Here is a 17,829-nt window from a genome sequence, read left to right as displayed (position 1 = left end):
GTACTTCGGTGCTATTGTTATTGGTATGTTCCACTTATGGTGGCGGTTTTATGTGTTTTACTTGCTATTGACGTGGTCTTGTCGGGGTTATTTATGCAATATGATGAGCATGGCCTTATTGGAAACTACTTGAAGTAATGTGGATATTTGTGTAGTTGATTATGTGAAGCATGAAATTATCTATTTACATGTTAAGTCATATATGTTTCGTCTACTTATGTTGCCTTAAGTGATCATGTTACACTATGACTTTGATATTATGAGTATAGTGTTAGGGTTATGTCTTGGTTATTCCTACTTGGCTTTGTGAGTCTATGTGGAGTACATTAATGATGTTATGAATATATATAGGATGACTTGAAGATATTAGATTGCCTCTAGGTATTTGTAGAATGACTTGCATTATGAGTTAAAAGTGAAGTATGTGGTATCTTGTCTTGGTTGACTTGTGTCACTTGCTATGTAGGAAGTTGGAAGTTGGAAGTTTAAAAGGGAGTGAAATGGGAGAAAGAGAGAAGGAAATGGGTAAAATGAAGGGGTGGGGTTTTTAAATGTTGTCAATATTTCAAATTACCCCCAACCGGGTCGGATCTGATATGCTCATTAATGACACAACGAGTCCCCGACGACGATCCATCGCAGATGTGACGGTCTGTCATTGGTTCCGTCACGTGTGACCTAGTTTTGAAAATAATTGAAAGACGTACCTGGCATGATGGATTCATGCAACAGTCCGTCGCGTGCGTTATGGTCCGTCGATGTATCCTTCGGTAACTGTTGTAGTGTGATTTTCTGTTGAATTTCCTGCGTGAGGTGAATGCATATTTAAAACCCATTAGTAGAAAATGCTAACATTACTAGAAACCAAAACTATAAGTATCGGGTTGCCTCCCAACAGGAGCCTAATTTAACGTCGCGGCACGACTAAGGACACTTGGTTACTCAACCTTCATCAAGATGGTATGCCTCGATCACTTCATTCGTCGATTCAGCATGCCCAAAATAGGATTTTATTCGTTGTCCATTTACCTTAAACCGCACACCCTCCTTGGTTTCTAACTCAACTGCTCCATGAGAGAATAGTTGAATAATCAAGTAAGGGCCAGTCCATTTGGACTTGAGCTTGCCCGGAAACCAACGCAACCTAGAATTGTATAAAAGCACAAAATTGCCAACCATAAACTCTCATTTTTCACTTTTTAGGTCATGGTTCTTCTTCATTTTTTCTTTGTAGGATATAGCAGATACCGATTGGAGCTCACCACTCTGCCTCATGGAACTACAAATGTTGTAGGTCTCTTCTTCATTGTTCAACCAAAATTTCATATGCCCCTTTTCCATATCAACTAAGGCTCTACCCGTAACAAGGAATGTCCTCCCAAGATTAATAGGCACTTCAAAATCAACTTCACAATCAAGAATAACAAAATCTGCCGAAAATATGAACAATTGCATTTTTACTAGCACATCATGGAGTATCCTTATAGGCCTTTTCACTGTTCGATCGCCCATCAATAGCCGCATCACAGTGGGCTTTGGGTCACCCAAACCCAACTTCTTGTAAATCGAGAGGGGCATGATATTTATGATTGCCCCCAGATCACATAATGCTTTTGCAAAATGTAATGACCGGACTGTACAAGGAATAGTGAATGCACCCAGATGTTCTTTCTTTTGTACGAGAGATCTTTTAGCAATAGTACTACAATCATGCATTCTATCATCATCCTCAAAAGTGACCAATCTTTTCTTTGTAACCAGATCTTTCATAAACTTGGCATAGCCGGGCATTTGTTCTAGAGCTTCTACCAAAGGTACATTGATAGAAAGTTGCTTCAACATTGTTATAAAACGTCGATATTTACCATCCTCGGTCTTTTTCACTAATATTTGAGGAAAGGGGGGGCTAGGCATGGGAATTACCTTTATAGGCACTTCAGCATCTTTTCCAGCTTTATCTTCTACTTCACCACTACCCTCTACCACCTTATCATTATCTTTTATCACCTTTTCCTACTTGGATGGCATAGGTGGGTTAATGGTCTGCTTACCACCCCGAGTAGTGATTGATATACAGTGTCCGTCATTTTTCGAATTTTGGACAGTGTTGCTAGCAAGAGTGACCGGTTGTCGTGTGTTCACAGTCGTAGATAATTGGGCCATTGCAACTCAATCTGCTTAATCGATGTTGCATGTGTATCGACTTTCTGCCCTATACCCGCTAAATCACTCCTTAACTCTTTAATGTGCTCATCATTAGCATCGAACCTCATCATCATTTTGTGCAACATATCCTCAACTCACGCCATACTATCTCCACCATCACTAGGAGTAACTTCACGATTTTGAGAAGAGACATTGGGCCCATTCCTATCATTTTTGTTACCATAGTTACCCTTGTTGAAGTTATTGTCGCGGTTGTAGTTTCCATCTTAGACATAATGACCCTCCCGGTTATAGTTATCATAGATCCGACCTTGGTTTCCTTGACCTTTGTGCCAATTCTCTTGATTTGCGCCTTGGGTACTCGGTCGGAAACCCCCCGGCTGTTCATTTACCGCATAAGAATTCTCCTCATAATAGCATTCATCCTTTGGTAGTGGTGGTTTATACAAGTAGTTAACTGGATTTATCTTTTCTGCACCCCAGTGATATGTTTTAATACTAACCCAAGATCAGTTCTCATCTGAGCCATCTCTTCACGAATCTCATCTGTGGCTGGGTTGTGAGTAGATTACACTGTGAAGGTATTTCTCCCTGTATCTGACTTCCTAGTACTCCAAGCTTTATTGTTCCGGGAGATTTTCTCTAACTTTTTGGCAATCTCATCATAAGGACACTCCCCATAAGAACCACCCGATATAGTATCCAACACCGATTTATTGTTATCATCCTATCCCCGATAGAAGTATTCCTTCAGTGACTCATCATCTATGCGGTGATTGGGAACGCTTCTAAAAAATGAGGTGAATATATCCCTAGAACTACTAACTGACTCTCCTACTAGTGCCACAAAGTTGTTCACTCTGTCTTTGTGGTTTAGTTTCTTGGAGACCGGGTAGTAGCGTGCTAAGAAAACGTCCCTTAGTTGGTTCCAAGTGAAAATTGAGTTATAAGGGAGCTCAGTGAACCATATATCAGCCTCTCTCGTTAGTGAGAGAGTAAATACTCTTAGACCTATTACATCCAAATCCAAACCAGGCCTCCCTACACAACTTTTACACACTGCCCTTATCTTAGCTATATGTGCATGTGGGTCCTCAGAAGGTAGCCCTGAAAACAAACCTCTGGCAGTGAGCATTTGCATCAGACTACTAGTTACCACAAAGGTGTGGCCTGGTGGTAGAGGGGGCAAGACAAGTGGCCATCAGAGTCTGCTATATTATCATAGCCTTTGTAGTATTCTTGAGGGCGTGGAGCAAGATTCTGTCCCCTTTGTTGATTTTCATCCGGATCATCGGGTAATAACTGACCATGAACATCAACCGGAGCTGGGATGTTCTGGTTTGGATCATCATCATTAATACCAAAGTTTCAATTCATATTGCGCAGTGCACGCTTTAATTCGTGATCGTAGGGAAAGAAGGGTTTTTTTCCTCTCTGTGTATTTGGCATACAAGGAAGATAGTTCTGCAAGAATAAAAAACAATAGAAAAGCAAAATCAAGAAAATATTGACTAAACTGTAGTAATAAGTTTAAGTTAACTTAAAAGCTACTTTCCCCGGCAACGGCTCCAAAATTTGATACGCTCAAACTTACTTCTCAAATAAGAAGTAAAGCGGTCGTATCAAGTAAAGAACCCAAGTAATGAGGTTTGGATCGTTCCCACGAGGAAAATAGTTCAAACTTAACTTCAATCTATTATTACTATTATTTAGTCAATTATTTCCTTAGAAAACAAAAGACAATTAAAGGGGGGGTCTTATTTCTAAATTAATAAAGATAACTAACTAAATTAAAGTAACCAACTAACAGAATCAAACCTTGGAGTTTAATCAATTAATAAAAGTAACTAGGGTTTAAGTGTTCCCCACAGGTTCCTAACTTGATAATTCTAACTATAACAATTCTTTCCTAGTATCTTGCATGCAAAGTGATAAGTTATGTATTTCTAAGTCCTTGGTCCGGCATCTATAAAATTCCACTCCGCACCTTGGTCCGGCTGCGTGTGTTGCTATACTAACCCTTACCTTTACCTCATATTAAGCATTGTATTCGATATTTGACTAAGTTATTGCCTCGTACCAATCAATACTAGCCTATTAGATATTATACACTAAGTCTATGTTGATAATTATTTTCCTATTATCTACCTTGGTTTGGCAAGTAGCATTAAGGCAAGTTCTAACATTGTCCATCCGTTAAAAAGACTTCTAAATGAAAGAATTATCAATACATACAGACACTATTCTAGAATTGTTATTTTAGTTACATTTTACCTTATTATTCACCCATGGTTTCCACAACCCTAGTTATTGAGTTTAGTTTCCCATAGTCATAATCACAATATTCATATATGTTATATAAGAATTCATGCACTTGCTTCAATGAGAAAGAATAAAATCCAGAAGTTCACTTGATTAATCAATGAATGCACCAACAATCAATTCCAAAAAAATGCATGAATTACTGAAATTAATCGAGGACTACATATTCTTCAAAAGTATATCACAATCACAAAGTCTACTAACAACAAGTCTAACATAAGAGAATCTAACTATAAGAGAGTCTAACCCCAAAAACAAGATTTTTTGAACTATTTATCAATAAACAATCCTAATAAAAGAAGGACTCTAATTGTTGAAAGTCTGTCAAAACGTGGATGGGTCAACGGACCTCGTGACGGGTTGTCATGGCCTCCGTCATTCTATACTTTACAGATCCTTCTGCTGCTTTCTTCATTACCCTCGACGAACAGGTATGACGGACCATTTAAAGCACAACGGTCCATCAAGGGTCTCCAGTCCATAACACTTAAACTTCTTGGAATTTGGGTACTGGGACTACTTCTCTGTTCATCACGATGAACCAGCCAGGACGGACCATGGTGGCTATGACGGTCCGTCATGAACTTCGTAATCCCACACTTGGATTAGACTTCCCCATCTTCCTTCAACATCTTCACTACGATGCCACCTATGGGCAATCACAAGCTCGAAGGACCGTCACAGGCCCCACGGGTGTTAACTTTTCTGCATTTCTTGCTCAAAAACTCGCGAGTTCATCTTCAGACAGATTTCTCGTAAATAAAGAGAAAATTACATTAAAATAAATACAAAAAGGCTTTTGGATACACACTCAACGTAAGGAAAAAGAATTTAAAATATCGTGAAACCACGGTATATCATGTAACAGTGAATGAGGTTACTGTAAAGTGACTTCTGAAAATGCTATTTTTGGTTAAGTGTGTTCTTATGTATTCCTTAATTTCTAAATTATGTTCTTATGATTATAATATGATATTTATATGAAACGATGCATATTTCCAATAAATATTCGTTTTCATGATTTTATGCATAAAGCCATACTTAGTACATATAGTTGTACTAACTCTATGATTTTATCTATCTATATAGTTCTTGGTTGGTGAAGAGCTTTGAGAAGTGAATACTTGGACTTAGAAGATCGTTCAAGAGAAGTTGAAGTATGTCCTCACATGACTCGGGGGCATATATGTCTTTTACATTTTAATTCAATGTATTGAAATAGAGTAAGTATTTGTATTCGTATTTTAAAGTATGGACTGTGTCTCAAGTATTCTTGTATCTTAAGATGATGATATTTAGACTTAGTATGTCCTATTACTTTTATATGAAAGAGATTTTGAAGACTATATTATATTTTGTGAAAAGTTTTAATTCCGCAATACTTTTCACTATGTATATGCAACAAATGATATGGAAAGGCTTGTCATAGACCTCCGAGAGGTCGATGACACCGGTTACAATCCAAGATTGTACCCTAACTTCTAGGGTATGGTTTCGAGTTGTGATAGTTATCCATTTGAATTAAGATGGGATTGATTATTTCCATGCTTTTGTGTGTGTCCTCGCGGTTCAAGAACAGGAGTTTTTCATTTCTAATTTCTTCTTCTTTTTCCTTTGAGACTATTTTTAAAGGGTTGTGACCCTTATTGAATATTCAATTGTATTTGATGGTTTTGTTGAGAAAAGGTCTAAACATCCATTTGGATTTATGAAATGACTTCGATTATAATTTTCTAAAATCTTGCATCATTTCTATTACTTAAGTTTATAAATATTTAAGAGCTTATACGAAAACCTTTCGAGGTCGAGTTCATTGTGTTACATCTAGGGGGAGCTGTGAGAATCTTGGTATTAAGAGCTCAAGGTTTAGAATGATTCTAGGATGATGTATCATTATCCACGTGTAGTAGTGTCTTGTTCATGAGTGTGAAGCCCACCACACTTATAAATGAAAGGGTATTAGATGATTAGGAAATTTCACTTCTTTCATTAATCTTTAGTCGTGCCTTAAGTTGTAACTCTATTAAGTCCTTTTCCTGACCCTTTTCTTGTGTCTATAGGATATGAATACAAGAAGGGAGAACACAAGAAGATGGAAGAGACGATTGTGAATGAGGGAGTTCCTCCCCTAGGTCCTCGAGCTCTTATTGATGCGGGGGCTAGAACAAATGTGGAAATAAGGTCAGCTCTCCAAATATTGAGTCAGTTGTGATGGACCAAGTCAATTGTGATACTAAAGCAATTGTGAACCCTAATATGAACATCGTGGCTTAAGGGTTGAGAGATTTCACAAGAATGAATACTCCTATGTTCTATGGCTCCAATGTGGAGGAGCCGCAAGAGTTTATTGATTAGACCTTAAAAGTGTTTGATGCTATGGGAGTGTCTCCACAAGAGAAGGCAGAACTAGCTATCTACCAAATGAAGGATGTGTATCAAGGTTTGTATGAGCAAAGAAGGGTGCGAGACCCGTAGGAGTTGGCCCAGTAGATTGGGAATCATTCAAATAGTTATCGTTGATAGATTCTTTCCTTTAGAGTTGAGGGAATGAAAAATGCAAGATTTCATAAATCCTATGCAAGGGGGTTTGAGCTTGAAAGATTATGTCCTTAAGTTCACTCAGTTATCTATGTATGATCAAACCTTAGTAGTGGATTCGAGAGCCAAGATGAAAAAATTTGTTCTGAGGGTGTCCGACTTGGTAGTCAATGAATGTCATTCAGAAATGTTCATCCCAAGTATGAATATTTAACGTGTTATAGTCCATGCCGAAAAGACTGAGGAACAAAAGCTCAACCAACACTACAACAAAAGATTGAATTAGCAATAAAAATTTTCCAACAACTATAGTATTGTTGGCTAATGGAAATATATGGCAACAACTTAGTTTTGTTGTTGATGTATAGTGAAACTTTTACCCATGATATTTTTCTTGTTGGAAAACATATCAATGTTGTTGCCATATCTCGTGGAATTATTATAAATTTTAAACTTAAATAAATTAGCAACAATGTATTTTCCTCGTGGCTAAAAATATATATTGTGGGAAAACTTATTAGTTTTCTAATCAAAAATAGTTTTAGTGCTGAAATAGTGTGGCGGCAAATTTTCCCTCTTTTATTTTTTTTCAGTTTTCATACTTAAACTTCCCCATATTCTAATTTAACTTGTGACTTGTCTCTCTTTTTTTTTTAATTGTAACTTCAATTTTTACCATGGTCTTTTATAACTATATGTGACCGTAGATCTATTGATGCTTCAATGGCCGCCGTAATGTTAAAGGTCGTCCAGATCTGAGAGTCGCCGTAATGTTAAAGGTCGTCTGCTCTGTATTTTTACCGTGGTCTTCTATAACTATTTGCTCCCTCTGTCTGAATCCTAAATCCATTAAGAGGTGATTCCTTTGTAGTTCTACACTTTGGTAAAAATTATAAAAAGAGCAAGTGTTTAATTTCATCATTTTAGATCACAATTGGAGAGAAGTCTAATAAGATTGGATGGTAAGTTTGATAGAAATTTTCAAGTTTGAGTTTCTGTATTGATGCAACTGTATTGAAAGGCTAGTTATAAATTAATTTTTCTTTGTTTTCACTAAGACAATTTGACTATTGTATTTAGTTGATCAATAATTATTCAATATCCATTTTTTGTTGTTTATTTTCTTCGTATTTGAAGTTTACCGCAGCATCACTGGAATGTCTTTTCAAATACATATATTGCTATTTTATGTCTTCTCTTTTCAGGTATTCTCATCCAAATTTTTTGTTAGTGTTTATGATATAATTATATATCCTTTTTATTAATTAGTTTCATGTCATGCCAAGAACTATTAGTATAATATTGCTAACAACTTACCTACCAACATAATGAAATTATTTACAGTTGCTAATAGTGGCTAAAATATCTAGAAGCTTCAAGAGTTGAGACAAGATTACACAATCATTTAAATATTTTATATAAAAGTTATCTTTAAGCTGGAGGTTTTGGTGTGCGTCATAAAGTATAATAATTAATTGTTTGTCATGATTTCTATTTTTAGAGTCAAATTATAAAATTTTTGACTAACATTTTAAGATTATTTTTGTATCATATTAATATATAAAAAGTTGTAATTTAAGTACTTTTGATATAGTTTTAGAATATCTAATTTTTTTGTTTAAAATATCGAATTATTGTGAACTAATGTACCTTTGAAAATTAGTCAAATTGACTTTTGATAAGCGCAACATGACAAACAATTTCGGACGGAGGGACTATAACATAGTGATTAGATTAGTTTTCTCATAAACATGGTGAGAAAACTTATGAAATGATAACTTGTTCCCAATCAATCTCATATATCTCACTGTTTATTATTGGCGTATACATGATTTTTTTTCATAATTGTTATTGAAATAGTATGGTCATAAACATTAGTAATTATGCAATTATGTATTAATTAACAAGATTGATCAATTTAGAAGCTCCACAACTAATATAGATGTCCTATGATACTAACCAATGTACGTAGCTAGTAATTTTTTGTACATAGCCACTTAAAACCAAATAATATTAATATATTTGTATTAATATAGTTGTTGATATGTTCGCTGTTTGATTTTTTTTATTGAAGGGGATCTCTGTGTTTTCATCTTTGAGTGTTTCTTTTTCAGAAATTAAAAGATGTTCACTAAAAAGGCTAATTGCTTTCATTCATAATAGTTTTCTATTGAGTTACTTTCTGTACATTTCTCAAAAGTAAAACTGGCCTATATATGTATTTCTGTTTCACATAGACTTGTCTTTCTAGTTATTATACAGTACTCATCTGCTTATGTATTTTCTAGTTTTCTTCAACAAAGTGCAATCAACTAATAATACTTGTCTTGTTTTGTAGGACAAATGTGTGAAAATCAACATTATCGACAATTGATAAAAAAAAAAAAGCACAAACAGTTTGAAGAAAAAAAATTCGAGTCTCTAAGTTATTGGATTAGCATTAGTGATGATAGATATGATGTTTTGTTCATTTTTTGTAAGCAAAAACATATTGATAAAGTTGAAGTTCACTTGAAAGTAGAAAAAGTTATGTGTGAACCTTTACATGTATATACTTTATTTGTTTATATACATTCAATAATTGTGGTTTTCTCAATTTATAGAATTATTGGGTATTCTTTGAATAAGATTCATATATATATATATATATATATATATATATATATATATATATATATATATATATATATATATATATATATAATATTTTGTTGAAAAAACACATGGTACTAGATCTACTATTAAATTTTGGAAACGAAAATGTTGTTGCAATTTTAGAAATATATGATAACACAAAATGTTGTTGCTAAATGTTTTCATCCGTAAAAGTTAGATCCCCTTTTAACAATAAAATATTATCTATGGAAACAAAAAGCATTGTATCGTTAACTTAGCTTTTGGAAACAACATGACTTGTTACTGCTTAAACTTTTCGCATCGGAGTTTATTTTAAAAACATGCAACAACTTATTTATTATTGCGAAAAGCATTTTTGGGAACAACATCCAATATATGGCAACAAAAAAAATTGTTGGCATATGCCTTTTCTCTAAGTGGCAAGTGAATAGGAAAATGAAAAGAGCATGGACCAGTGAAGGGAATTCATCCAAAGATAAGTTAGAAGTCAAGAGAGACAAAGGTTCAAGAGAAGATTCTCCAACCAAGGGTCCTCTAGTGATCTAAGGGTCAACATCAATGACATGCTTCCAATCTTACAAATACAGAATTATTTCCTACTACCAGTAGCTACTTAGCTATATAAAAAATATTATATCAAAACATAATTAATAAGAAACTCTTTTATAAAACTAAGGAACAAGTCTCATCATCACAAGCCAACTTAGACACGTCTAAAAATCATAGGGTCATGGCCCTTTACAATGAAAGAAAAAATACTAACTCTTATACAAGTCTTTGACATAAAGAAAGAAACTAAAAGAAACATAATTTATGTCCTCAAACATATGAGGACATACCGATCTTGGGATAAGGTGACTAACCCAAAGACTCAATGGGATAATAGTGGTTGATATTCTATGGTAAGGCCTACTTGTTCCAAGTGCAGTAAAAATGTGAATATAAGCTTGTAAATGGCAAAGATGGTTGCTATAGTTGTGGGAAAAGTTGTAATATGATTAGAGATTGTGTCGTGCTTAGAAATCAAGGAAAAGAGGGTAAGCAAGTCCCTCCTAAAGGTTAGAATGTTGATGCTCCCAAGAAGAACAACTTCTACGCTCTTCAATCCCGAGGTGACCATGAGATCTTCCGAATATGGTGACGGGTATATAACAAGTCATATGTATTGATGTATATGCAGTGCAATACCTTGGTGACACTTTTTCATTTGTTACACCTTTCGTAGCTACGAAATTTGAAATACTCGCCAAAGTATTAGTAGAGCCTTTTTTGGTTTCTACCCCGGTTTTTGAATATGCAGTGGCAAAGAGAGTTTATAGGAGTTGTCCTATTTTTTTATTCCACAAGGTTACCTTGGTGGATTTGGTGGTGTTGGACATGATAGATTTTAATTTTATTTTAGGTATGGATTGGTTGCATGCATGCTTCTTGTCTCAGAGCTAGAAAAATGATCTCCAAAGGCTGCAGTTACAATATTTTTAGGGTGATGGACGTGAAGTTTGAAACCCCTTCCCTAGAGTTGGTCTCATTGTCGAATGAATTTCCAGAAGTTTGTCCCGACAATTTGCCTGGCGTTCCTCCCGAAAGGGATACAGATTTTTTCATTGATCTTTTTCCGAATACACAACCTATCTCCATTCCTCTTTACGGAATGTTCCACCTAAATTGAAAGATCTGAAAGAGAAACTAAAGGATTTACTAGACAAGGGCTTATTTAACTAAGAATCTCTCCATGGAGTGCTCCCGTGTTGTTTTGTAGACGAAGTATGGGTCCCTTTGTCCATTATTTTTGGATCGAGTTCCTCAATTTACTTTGCACTTTTGAAGGCATTCCAAGAAGGGTGTGGTCCTTGGTGAAGCTTAGCACCGCGTTCCACCCTCAAATGGATGGTCAGGCAGAACATACCATTCAAACCCTAGAGGACTTGTTGAGGGCGTGTGTTATAGACTTCAAGGGTAATTGGGATGACCATTGACCATTAATAGAGTTCGCCTACAATAATAATTACCACTCTAGTATTGACATGGATCTTTTTGCAATATTTTATGGTAGGAGGTGTAGATCTTCGGTTGGTTGGTTAAAAGTAGGTGAAATTGGTCTAATTGGTCTGGAATTAGTAATCAGCACATTGAGAAAGTTTGACTCATTAGAACGAGGTTGAACATGGCCCAAAGTTGGAAAAAGTCTTATGTTGATGTTAGAAGAAGGGATCTAGAATTGAAATGGGTGATTGAGTCTACTTGAAAATCTAAGTTATGAAAGGTGTGATGCAGTTTGGTAAAAAAAGTGGAAGTTTAGTCCCCGATATGTCGGACCCGTACTAAATCTTGAAACATGTTGGGTTGTTACATATGAGTTAGACATACTAAATGAGTTGGCTCTGGCTCACCTGGTATTTCATGTTTCCACGCTTAAGTATTGCATTGGAGATCCGATATCCATCATTTCTTTGAAAGGTTTGGGAGTTGATGAGAGTCTTTCTTACGAAGACATCCCAGTGGAGATCTTAGACTAACAAGTTAAGAGGTCGAGAAACAAGGAGGTAGTTTCTGTTAAGGTTTTATAGAGGAATCCCTTAGTTTAGGGTTCTACATAGAGACCGAAGCCTATATGTGGTCATGTTATCCTCACATTTTTCCTTCTACTCTTATCCAATCTTGAGGTAAGCAGTTCCTCTTTGTATTGCATTAATTATGTCATAAGATGGAGTTGATGTTTCCTTCTATAAATTATGCATTGTTGTATATTACATGCGTGATGGATTGCCAGTATTGAGTCTTTACTTTATAATGTTCCTAGATCATCATTCGAGGACGAATGTTTCCAAGGAAAAGATAATGTAGCACTTTATAAATGTATAGATTTAAGTAGAACTAAAATGAAAGGAGTAAAAGTCTAGAAAGAGGGCAATGGACTAAACTATCACAGCAAGAGTGAGGGAAACTTGATTTTTACCTGGGACACGGCGTTAGGGAGGAAACATTGCCCAAGTCCATTGGCGATTAGCCAAACGGACCTCCCTCACCTAATGGGAAGCCTCCCCTTGAACTATCTACTGGAAAATTAAGCGATCTAGGTCAGAGCTGTACCGAACGGAGAGAACCACCTAGTCGTAACCGACATCTTCGTCCTCAGAGAGGTCTTAGACAAGCCATTAGAATTCATCATAACATGTATCATAATATAAAAATGCAGAAAGTTAAAAACTTTTACTTTGGAAGTTCTAAACTTCGCTTCATATATAAAAATAAAACTAACTTCGTCACAACATATTATTTAAACGTAGAAGTACAGAAATTTGGGACTTAGCCCTTACATCAATAAGGAGTCTAGAAAAAGTAAATACAACAATGTCTTCCAACATAAGCAAAGAACTAAAAGCTAGAACATAAGGGTCTTGCCTTCGGACTTGAGGACTTATCAAATTGGAGAAGCAATTCGAAGTATCCTTGAGAATTTGCGTTGAATCCTCAACGTCCCAAAATTGCATTATTTTGGGACAGGGAAGAAAATATGGGTTAGTACATCACACGTACTAAGTATGGCTACTATGCATAAAAACCATTGAAACATGCATAAAAGGACATTTTAGTCAAAACATGTTTATTATCAAGTAACCCAGTATGAACATAAGTTTAAGCATCATAAGCCAACCCAACATAATATCATCCCAATATGTAGACAACCCAAACAATACTTGTACAATGCAAAGAATAGAATCTCATAACCCTATTTCGAGCTAAGTATCCCACATTTCGACGCATACGAGAAATTCTATGCCCTCCCTAACACTATGTAGAAACCCCTTAAAGAAAAGTCCTAGTGAGATTTCATACATTTACTTTATTCATATACTTTTATATTAGGGAAAGAAGTTTCAATAATTGATATTAGATCATGTGAGCTACATGCAATCCGGTGTTCTACTCCCACACCGAAAAGAGAGGGTTAATACTTTTCTAAGGTGTAATCTTTCGTACATAGCTATCTAGGTGGATCCACTAAGCTAGAGTCATATGTGGGCCCATATTTTAGGGTCAAGGAGATTGTTAGTAGAAACCCTAACTTGCTAAACGTGGGGGTTTTCATCTCATTTGGACATGCTAAATGTGAGGAAACCTATGTGGGGAGCCACACTTACTAAATATGAGACCCTTCATCTCATTTACATGACCTTTCGGTACTAAGAATCTATTCTCTTTAATAATCCTCTTTATTCATCACATTAGTTGACATTATCATTATCATAATAGCTCATAAATGTTCATAAGTCAGAATAATACTTTCACTTTAGAAACACTAGTTAGTGAGTAAACCTCTCACTTTAACAATTACCTATAATCATGAGAACTACCTTTCAATCATATAATAATCATACTGTAACATACATACATACTTCATATTTAATTTAAGTGTATAGGGTTAAGGAAGAGGAAACCATGTCATCAAAACCACAACAAAACAATAGATATAGTACTATTACTATCTAAGTAATTCATCTTTCATATATGAGTTTAATTTAGAACCAACATTCATGCCTTATTTCCTTCTTGGAACTTCATACTATAGTCACCAAATCATGCATAATTAATACATAAAATAAGGTAATTCATAAAGTAACAACATAACTATCATCAATATAAAAAATTGATATATTCATCATCTTCAACCAATTCACCATATCAAATCCTAGATTCAAGAAATTGGGGAAGAACATGGGTCAAAGGGAATTGCATGTGAAAAACAAAATAATCCATCATTACACACCTAAACAGCCTTAATTAATCATAATTCATCAAAATTGATTCATAAGTTCATTTTTCAAAGAAGACCCATCTGTAGACAAAAACCTTAGATTTTAGGGAATTTTTAAAACCTCTTTCAAGGGACCTATTAGGACAAGGAATTCCCATAATGAAAGAAACAATACTGTATTGAAGACCTAGACACAAAATTGAGTTGAAATCTTTGAGAATTGATCCTCTTCTTGGAGCTTTAAGGTCCTTTAATGGAGGCTTTTTCTAAAGAGAGAATTTAGAGAGAGGTGAGACCAATTGGGTTTTTAAGTTGGGGATTTTTTTGGTGTGGTTATGGGTTTAAAATGACTTAATTTCAACATATAAAAAGCCCCTAAAAACCCAAAACACCTCTCACTTGGATGGACCTTTTAATTAAGTCAATCTTTACTTCTATTTTCAAAATTATGGTCACAGAACAAGTCCGCGTCTAGGAGGTGTTCCCTGAAGTTTCTGGAAATAAATTTTGGGACAGAAAAGTTTTCGACAATTATCGTGATGCTCATAAAAAAAAATTGGTGGAGCCAGTCGGCGACGCGGACATTCTCCCTCCACTCACTATACTCGCTGTCGTAGGCAGCTTGTTGGTCAAATGTTTGGGACCTCCTCAAGGACCCCTAGGGTGGTACTTGGGAGTGTCTACCCGGATTTTTTATCCTAAAATAATTATTTTAATTATTTAAAGTATTTTTACAATATTTATCCTTCATATGGCACTCCCAAGCCTTTACAAGACCTAAGAACACCTACTAGTTCAATTTAACTAGTTTCCAGGCGCATGGTCGTTTCTTGACGTTCTGGCTGTTATACTTCCAAATCAACTAAATTGCATTATTTTAGATATGGAAACACCATTTTATTCATTATTCATTAGGTTAGGCTCTAGACTAGGTTATTGGATCTCTGAGGTATAACAATATCCCCCCTTGGGGAATATTGGTCCTTGAATGACACTTTAAACATCTTTTTGGAATTTATGACTCAAGACTAGAAGCCCAACCAACACATGTATATAATGATAATTAAATAAAAATGGTGGAAACATCAACTACATTTTAAAACATAAAAATGCATCATTATGGGGTAGAAACTATATAGGCCTCAGCCTTCCAAGTAGCATTTTCCACAAGATGATTATTCCAAAGAACCTTTACGAAAGATAATTCATTATTCCTCAACTTCTTCACTTTCCCATCTAAAATATAAACTAGGACCTATTAATAGGAAAGGTTAGGATCAACTTCTAAACCTTATAGAGGAAGGATAGACACCGGATCGCCTATGCATTTTTTGAGCATTGATACATCGAACACCAGATGCATCGGATCCAACTCAATAGGTAATTTCAACTCATAGGCAACATTCCTACTGTGTTTTAAAACATCATATGGTCCCACATACCTGGGACTAGTTTCCCTTTTTTCCCAAACCTCATCACCCCTATCATGGGTGATATCTTCAAATAGACCAAGTCACCTACCATAAACTCAAGGTCCCTCTTTCTATTATCGGCATAAAATTTTTGCAAACTTTGGGACGTATTCAATGTATCCCTTGTGAGTCGTACATTCTCAACAACCTTATAAATTACTTTGGAACCTATTAGATCAAACTCACCTAACTCAAACCACCCAATCAGAGATCTACATCTCCTCCCACAAAGAGCCTCAAATAGTGACATGGCTATACTTGTGTGATACCTATTATTATAGGCAAAATAAATCAATGGTAGATGGTCATACCAATTACCCTTGAAGTCAATGACACATGTCCTCAACATATCCATTATGTATCGGATGGTTCGTTCCTCCAAACCATCCATTTGTGGATGAAATGTGATACTAAGTTTCACCTTGATACCAAGCCATCTTTGGAATGCTTTCCAAAAAATGAGAAGTAAATTGAGTACCCTACTCCATGTATTCTCATAATCTCCTTAAGATAGAATTTAGTATATTCTTCCGCCGAATAATTAGCTTTGACGGGAATCAAATGGGTTGATTTGGTCAACCTATCAACAATAACCCAAATTGAATCATTTTTCCTTCCAGTACGAGGCAAACCCACAACGAAATCCACATTGACATCTTCCCACTTCCAAGTGGGGATAGATATATCTTGAGTAAACCCTTCCATTCTTTGATTTTCGGCTTTGACATGTTGACAATTTGGACATTTTTCCACAAACTCCGTTATATCCTTCTTCAAACCATTCCACTGATCGATCTCTTGTAGATCACGGTAAATTTTGGTGGCAATTGGATTGTTGGAATATCAGGAACAATGAGCCTCTTCAAAAAATTTCCTTCTAAAGTCATCCACATCCGGCACAGAAAATCTACCTTGATACCTAAGTAACCCATACCCCATTGGGAGAAGGACTCATTAGATTACTAAGAAACGATTACTTCAACTCCATCAATAGAGGATCAAGATGTTGCTTAGATTTCACCTCAACCAATAAAGACGAATCAAAGTTATTATGAACCATGAAACCCCCCTTTTAAAGAATCTTCAAGGCGAACACCCAACTAGGACAATATATGTACATCTTTTACTAACTCATTATTATCATCGGCAACATGGGACACACTACCCATAGACATCTCCGCAACCTCATTGGCTTCTCGGGGTGGTAAAAGGACACTTATGTCATAATATTTTTAAAAAATCTAATCACTTTTATTGTCGGGGTTTAATTCTTTTTTACTGAACACATATTGGAGACTCTTATGATCGGTGAATACATCTACATGCACTCCATATAGATAGTGTATCCATATTTCAAAGCAAATACTACGACCGATAGTTCAAGGTCATGAATCTGGAAGTTCTTCTCATGCACCTTTAGTTACCTAAAGGAATATTGCTATCACCTTACCATGTTTCTTGAAGACACAACCCAAACCTACTCAAGAAGTGTCACAATACACAACAAACCCTTCGGTACCCTCCGGTAAGGTCAACACCAAAGCGGAGGTAAGCTTATCTTTCAACTTTTGGAAGCCCTTTTTACAATCTTCCGTCCATTCAAACTTAACTTTCTTTTGGGTTAGTGTATTCAATGGAGAATCGATGGATTAACCATCTACGAACCTCCGATAATACTCGACTAAACCCAAGAATCTTCAAATGTCGGTAGGACTTAAAGGTCTAGGTAAATTCTTAATTGCTTTTGTCTTCTTCGGATCGACCTCTATACCCTCACTTCAAACAATGTGACCAAGAAAAGCAAAAAATCACAACCAAAATGCACATTTACTAAACTTAGCAGAAAGTTAGACCTATTTTAAGGTAGTTCATATATCAACAACCAAACATATATGAATCTTAATATATGTGATGTGTAATAAATTGATTTCAAAACGC

General features: G+C 35.5%; 1 protein-coding gene and 1 long non-coding RNA gene across 2 annotated transcripts; one reads left to right on the top strand and one right to left on the bottom strand.

Annotated features, from left to right (window-relative positions):
• Positions 1–1,060: 1,060 nt before the first annotated feature.
• LOC138348856 (uncharacterized) lies at positions 1,061–1,578 on the bottom strand. Its single transcript, XM_069298448.1, has 2 exons — positions 1,249–1,578; positions 1,061–1,144 (listed from the first exon to the last, which is right to left on the bottom strand). The coding sequence occupies exons 1-2, from the start codon at positions 1,576–1,578 to the stop codon at positions 1,061–1,063; spliced, it is 414 nt and encodes a 137-aa protein (XP_069154549.1).
• A 5,936-nt stretch (positions 1,579–7,514) lies between these two features.
• LOC138348593 (uncharacterized) lies at positions 7,515–9,622 on the top strand. The gene is made up of 2 exons (XR_011221345.1): positions 7,515–7,988; positions 9,365–9,622. It is a non-coding gene; the product is annotated as an uncharacterized lncRNA (long non-coding RNA).
• The last annotated feature ends 8,207 nt before the right edge of the window (positions 9,623–17,829 follow it).

The sequence above is a fragment of the Solanum lycopersicum genome, chromosome 5 (genome assembly GCF_036512215.1).
Source record: "Solanum lycopersicum chromosome 5, SLM_r2.1".
Classification (NCBI taxonomy): domain Eukaryota; kingdom Viridiplantae; phylum Streptophyta; class Magnoliopsida; order Solanales; family Solanaceae; genus Solanum; species Solanum lycopersicum.
This window is presented reverse-complemented; position numbering and strand designations above follow the sequence as displayed.

Coding starts and splice junctions, on each gene's coding strand:
- LOC138348856 (XM_069298448.1), bottom strand. CDS start 1,578: ATGCCCCTCTCGATTTACAAGAAGTTGGGTTTGGGTGACCCAAAGCCC. Junction 1,145..1,248: donor AGAGTGGTGAGCTCCAATCG/GTATCTGCTATA, acceptor ATACAATTCTAG/GTTGCGTTGGTTTCCGGGCA.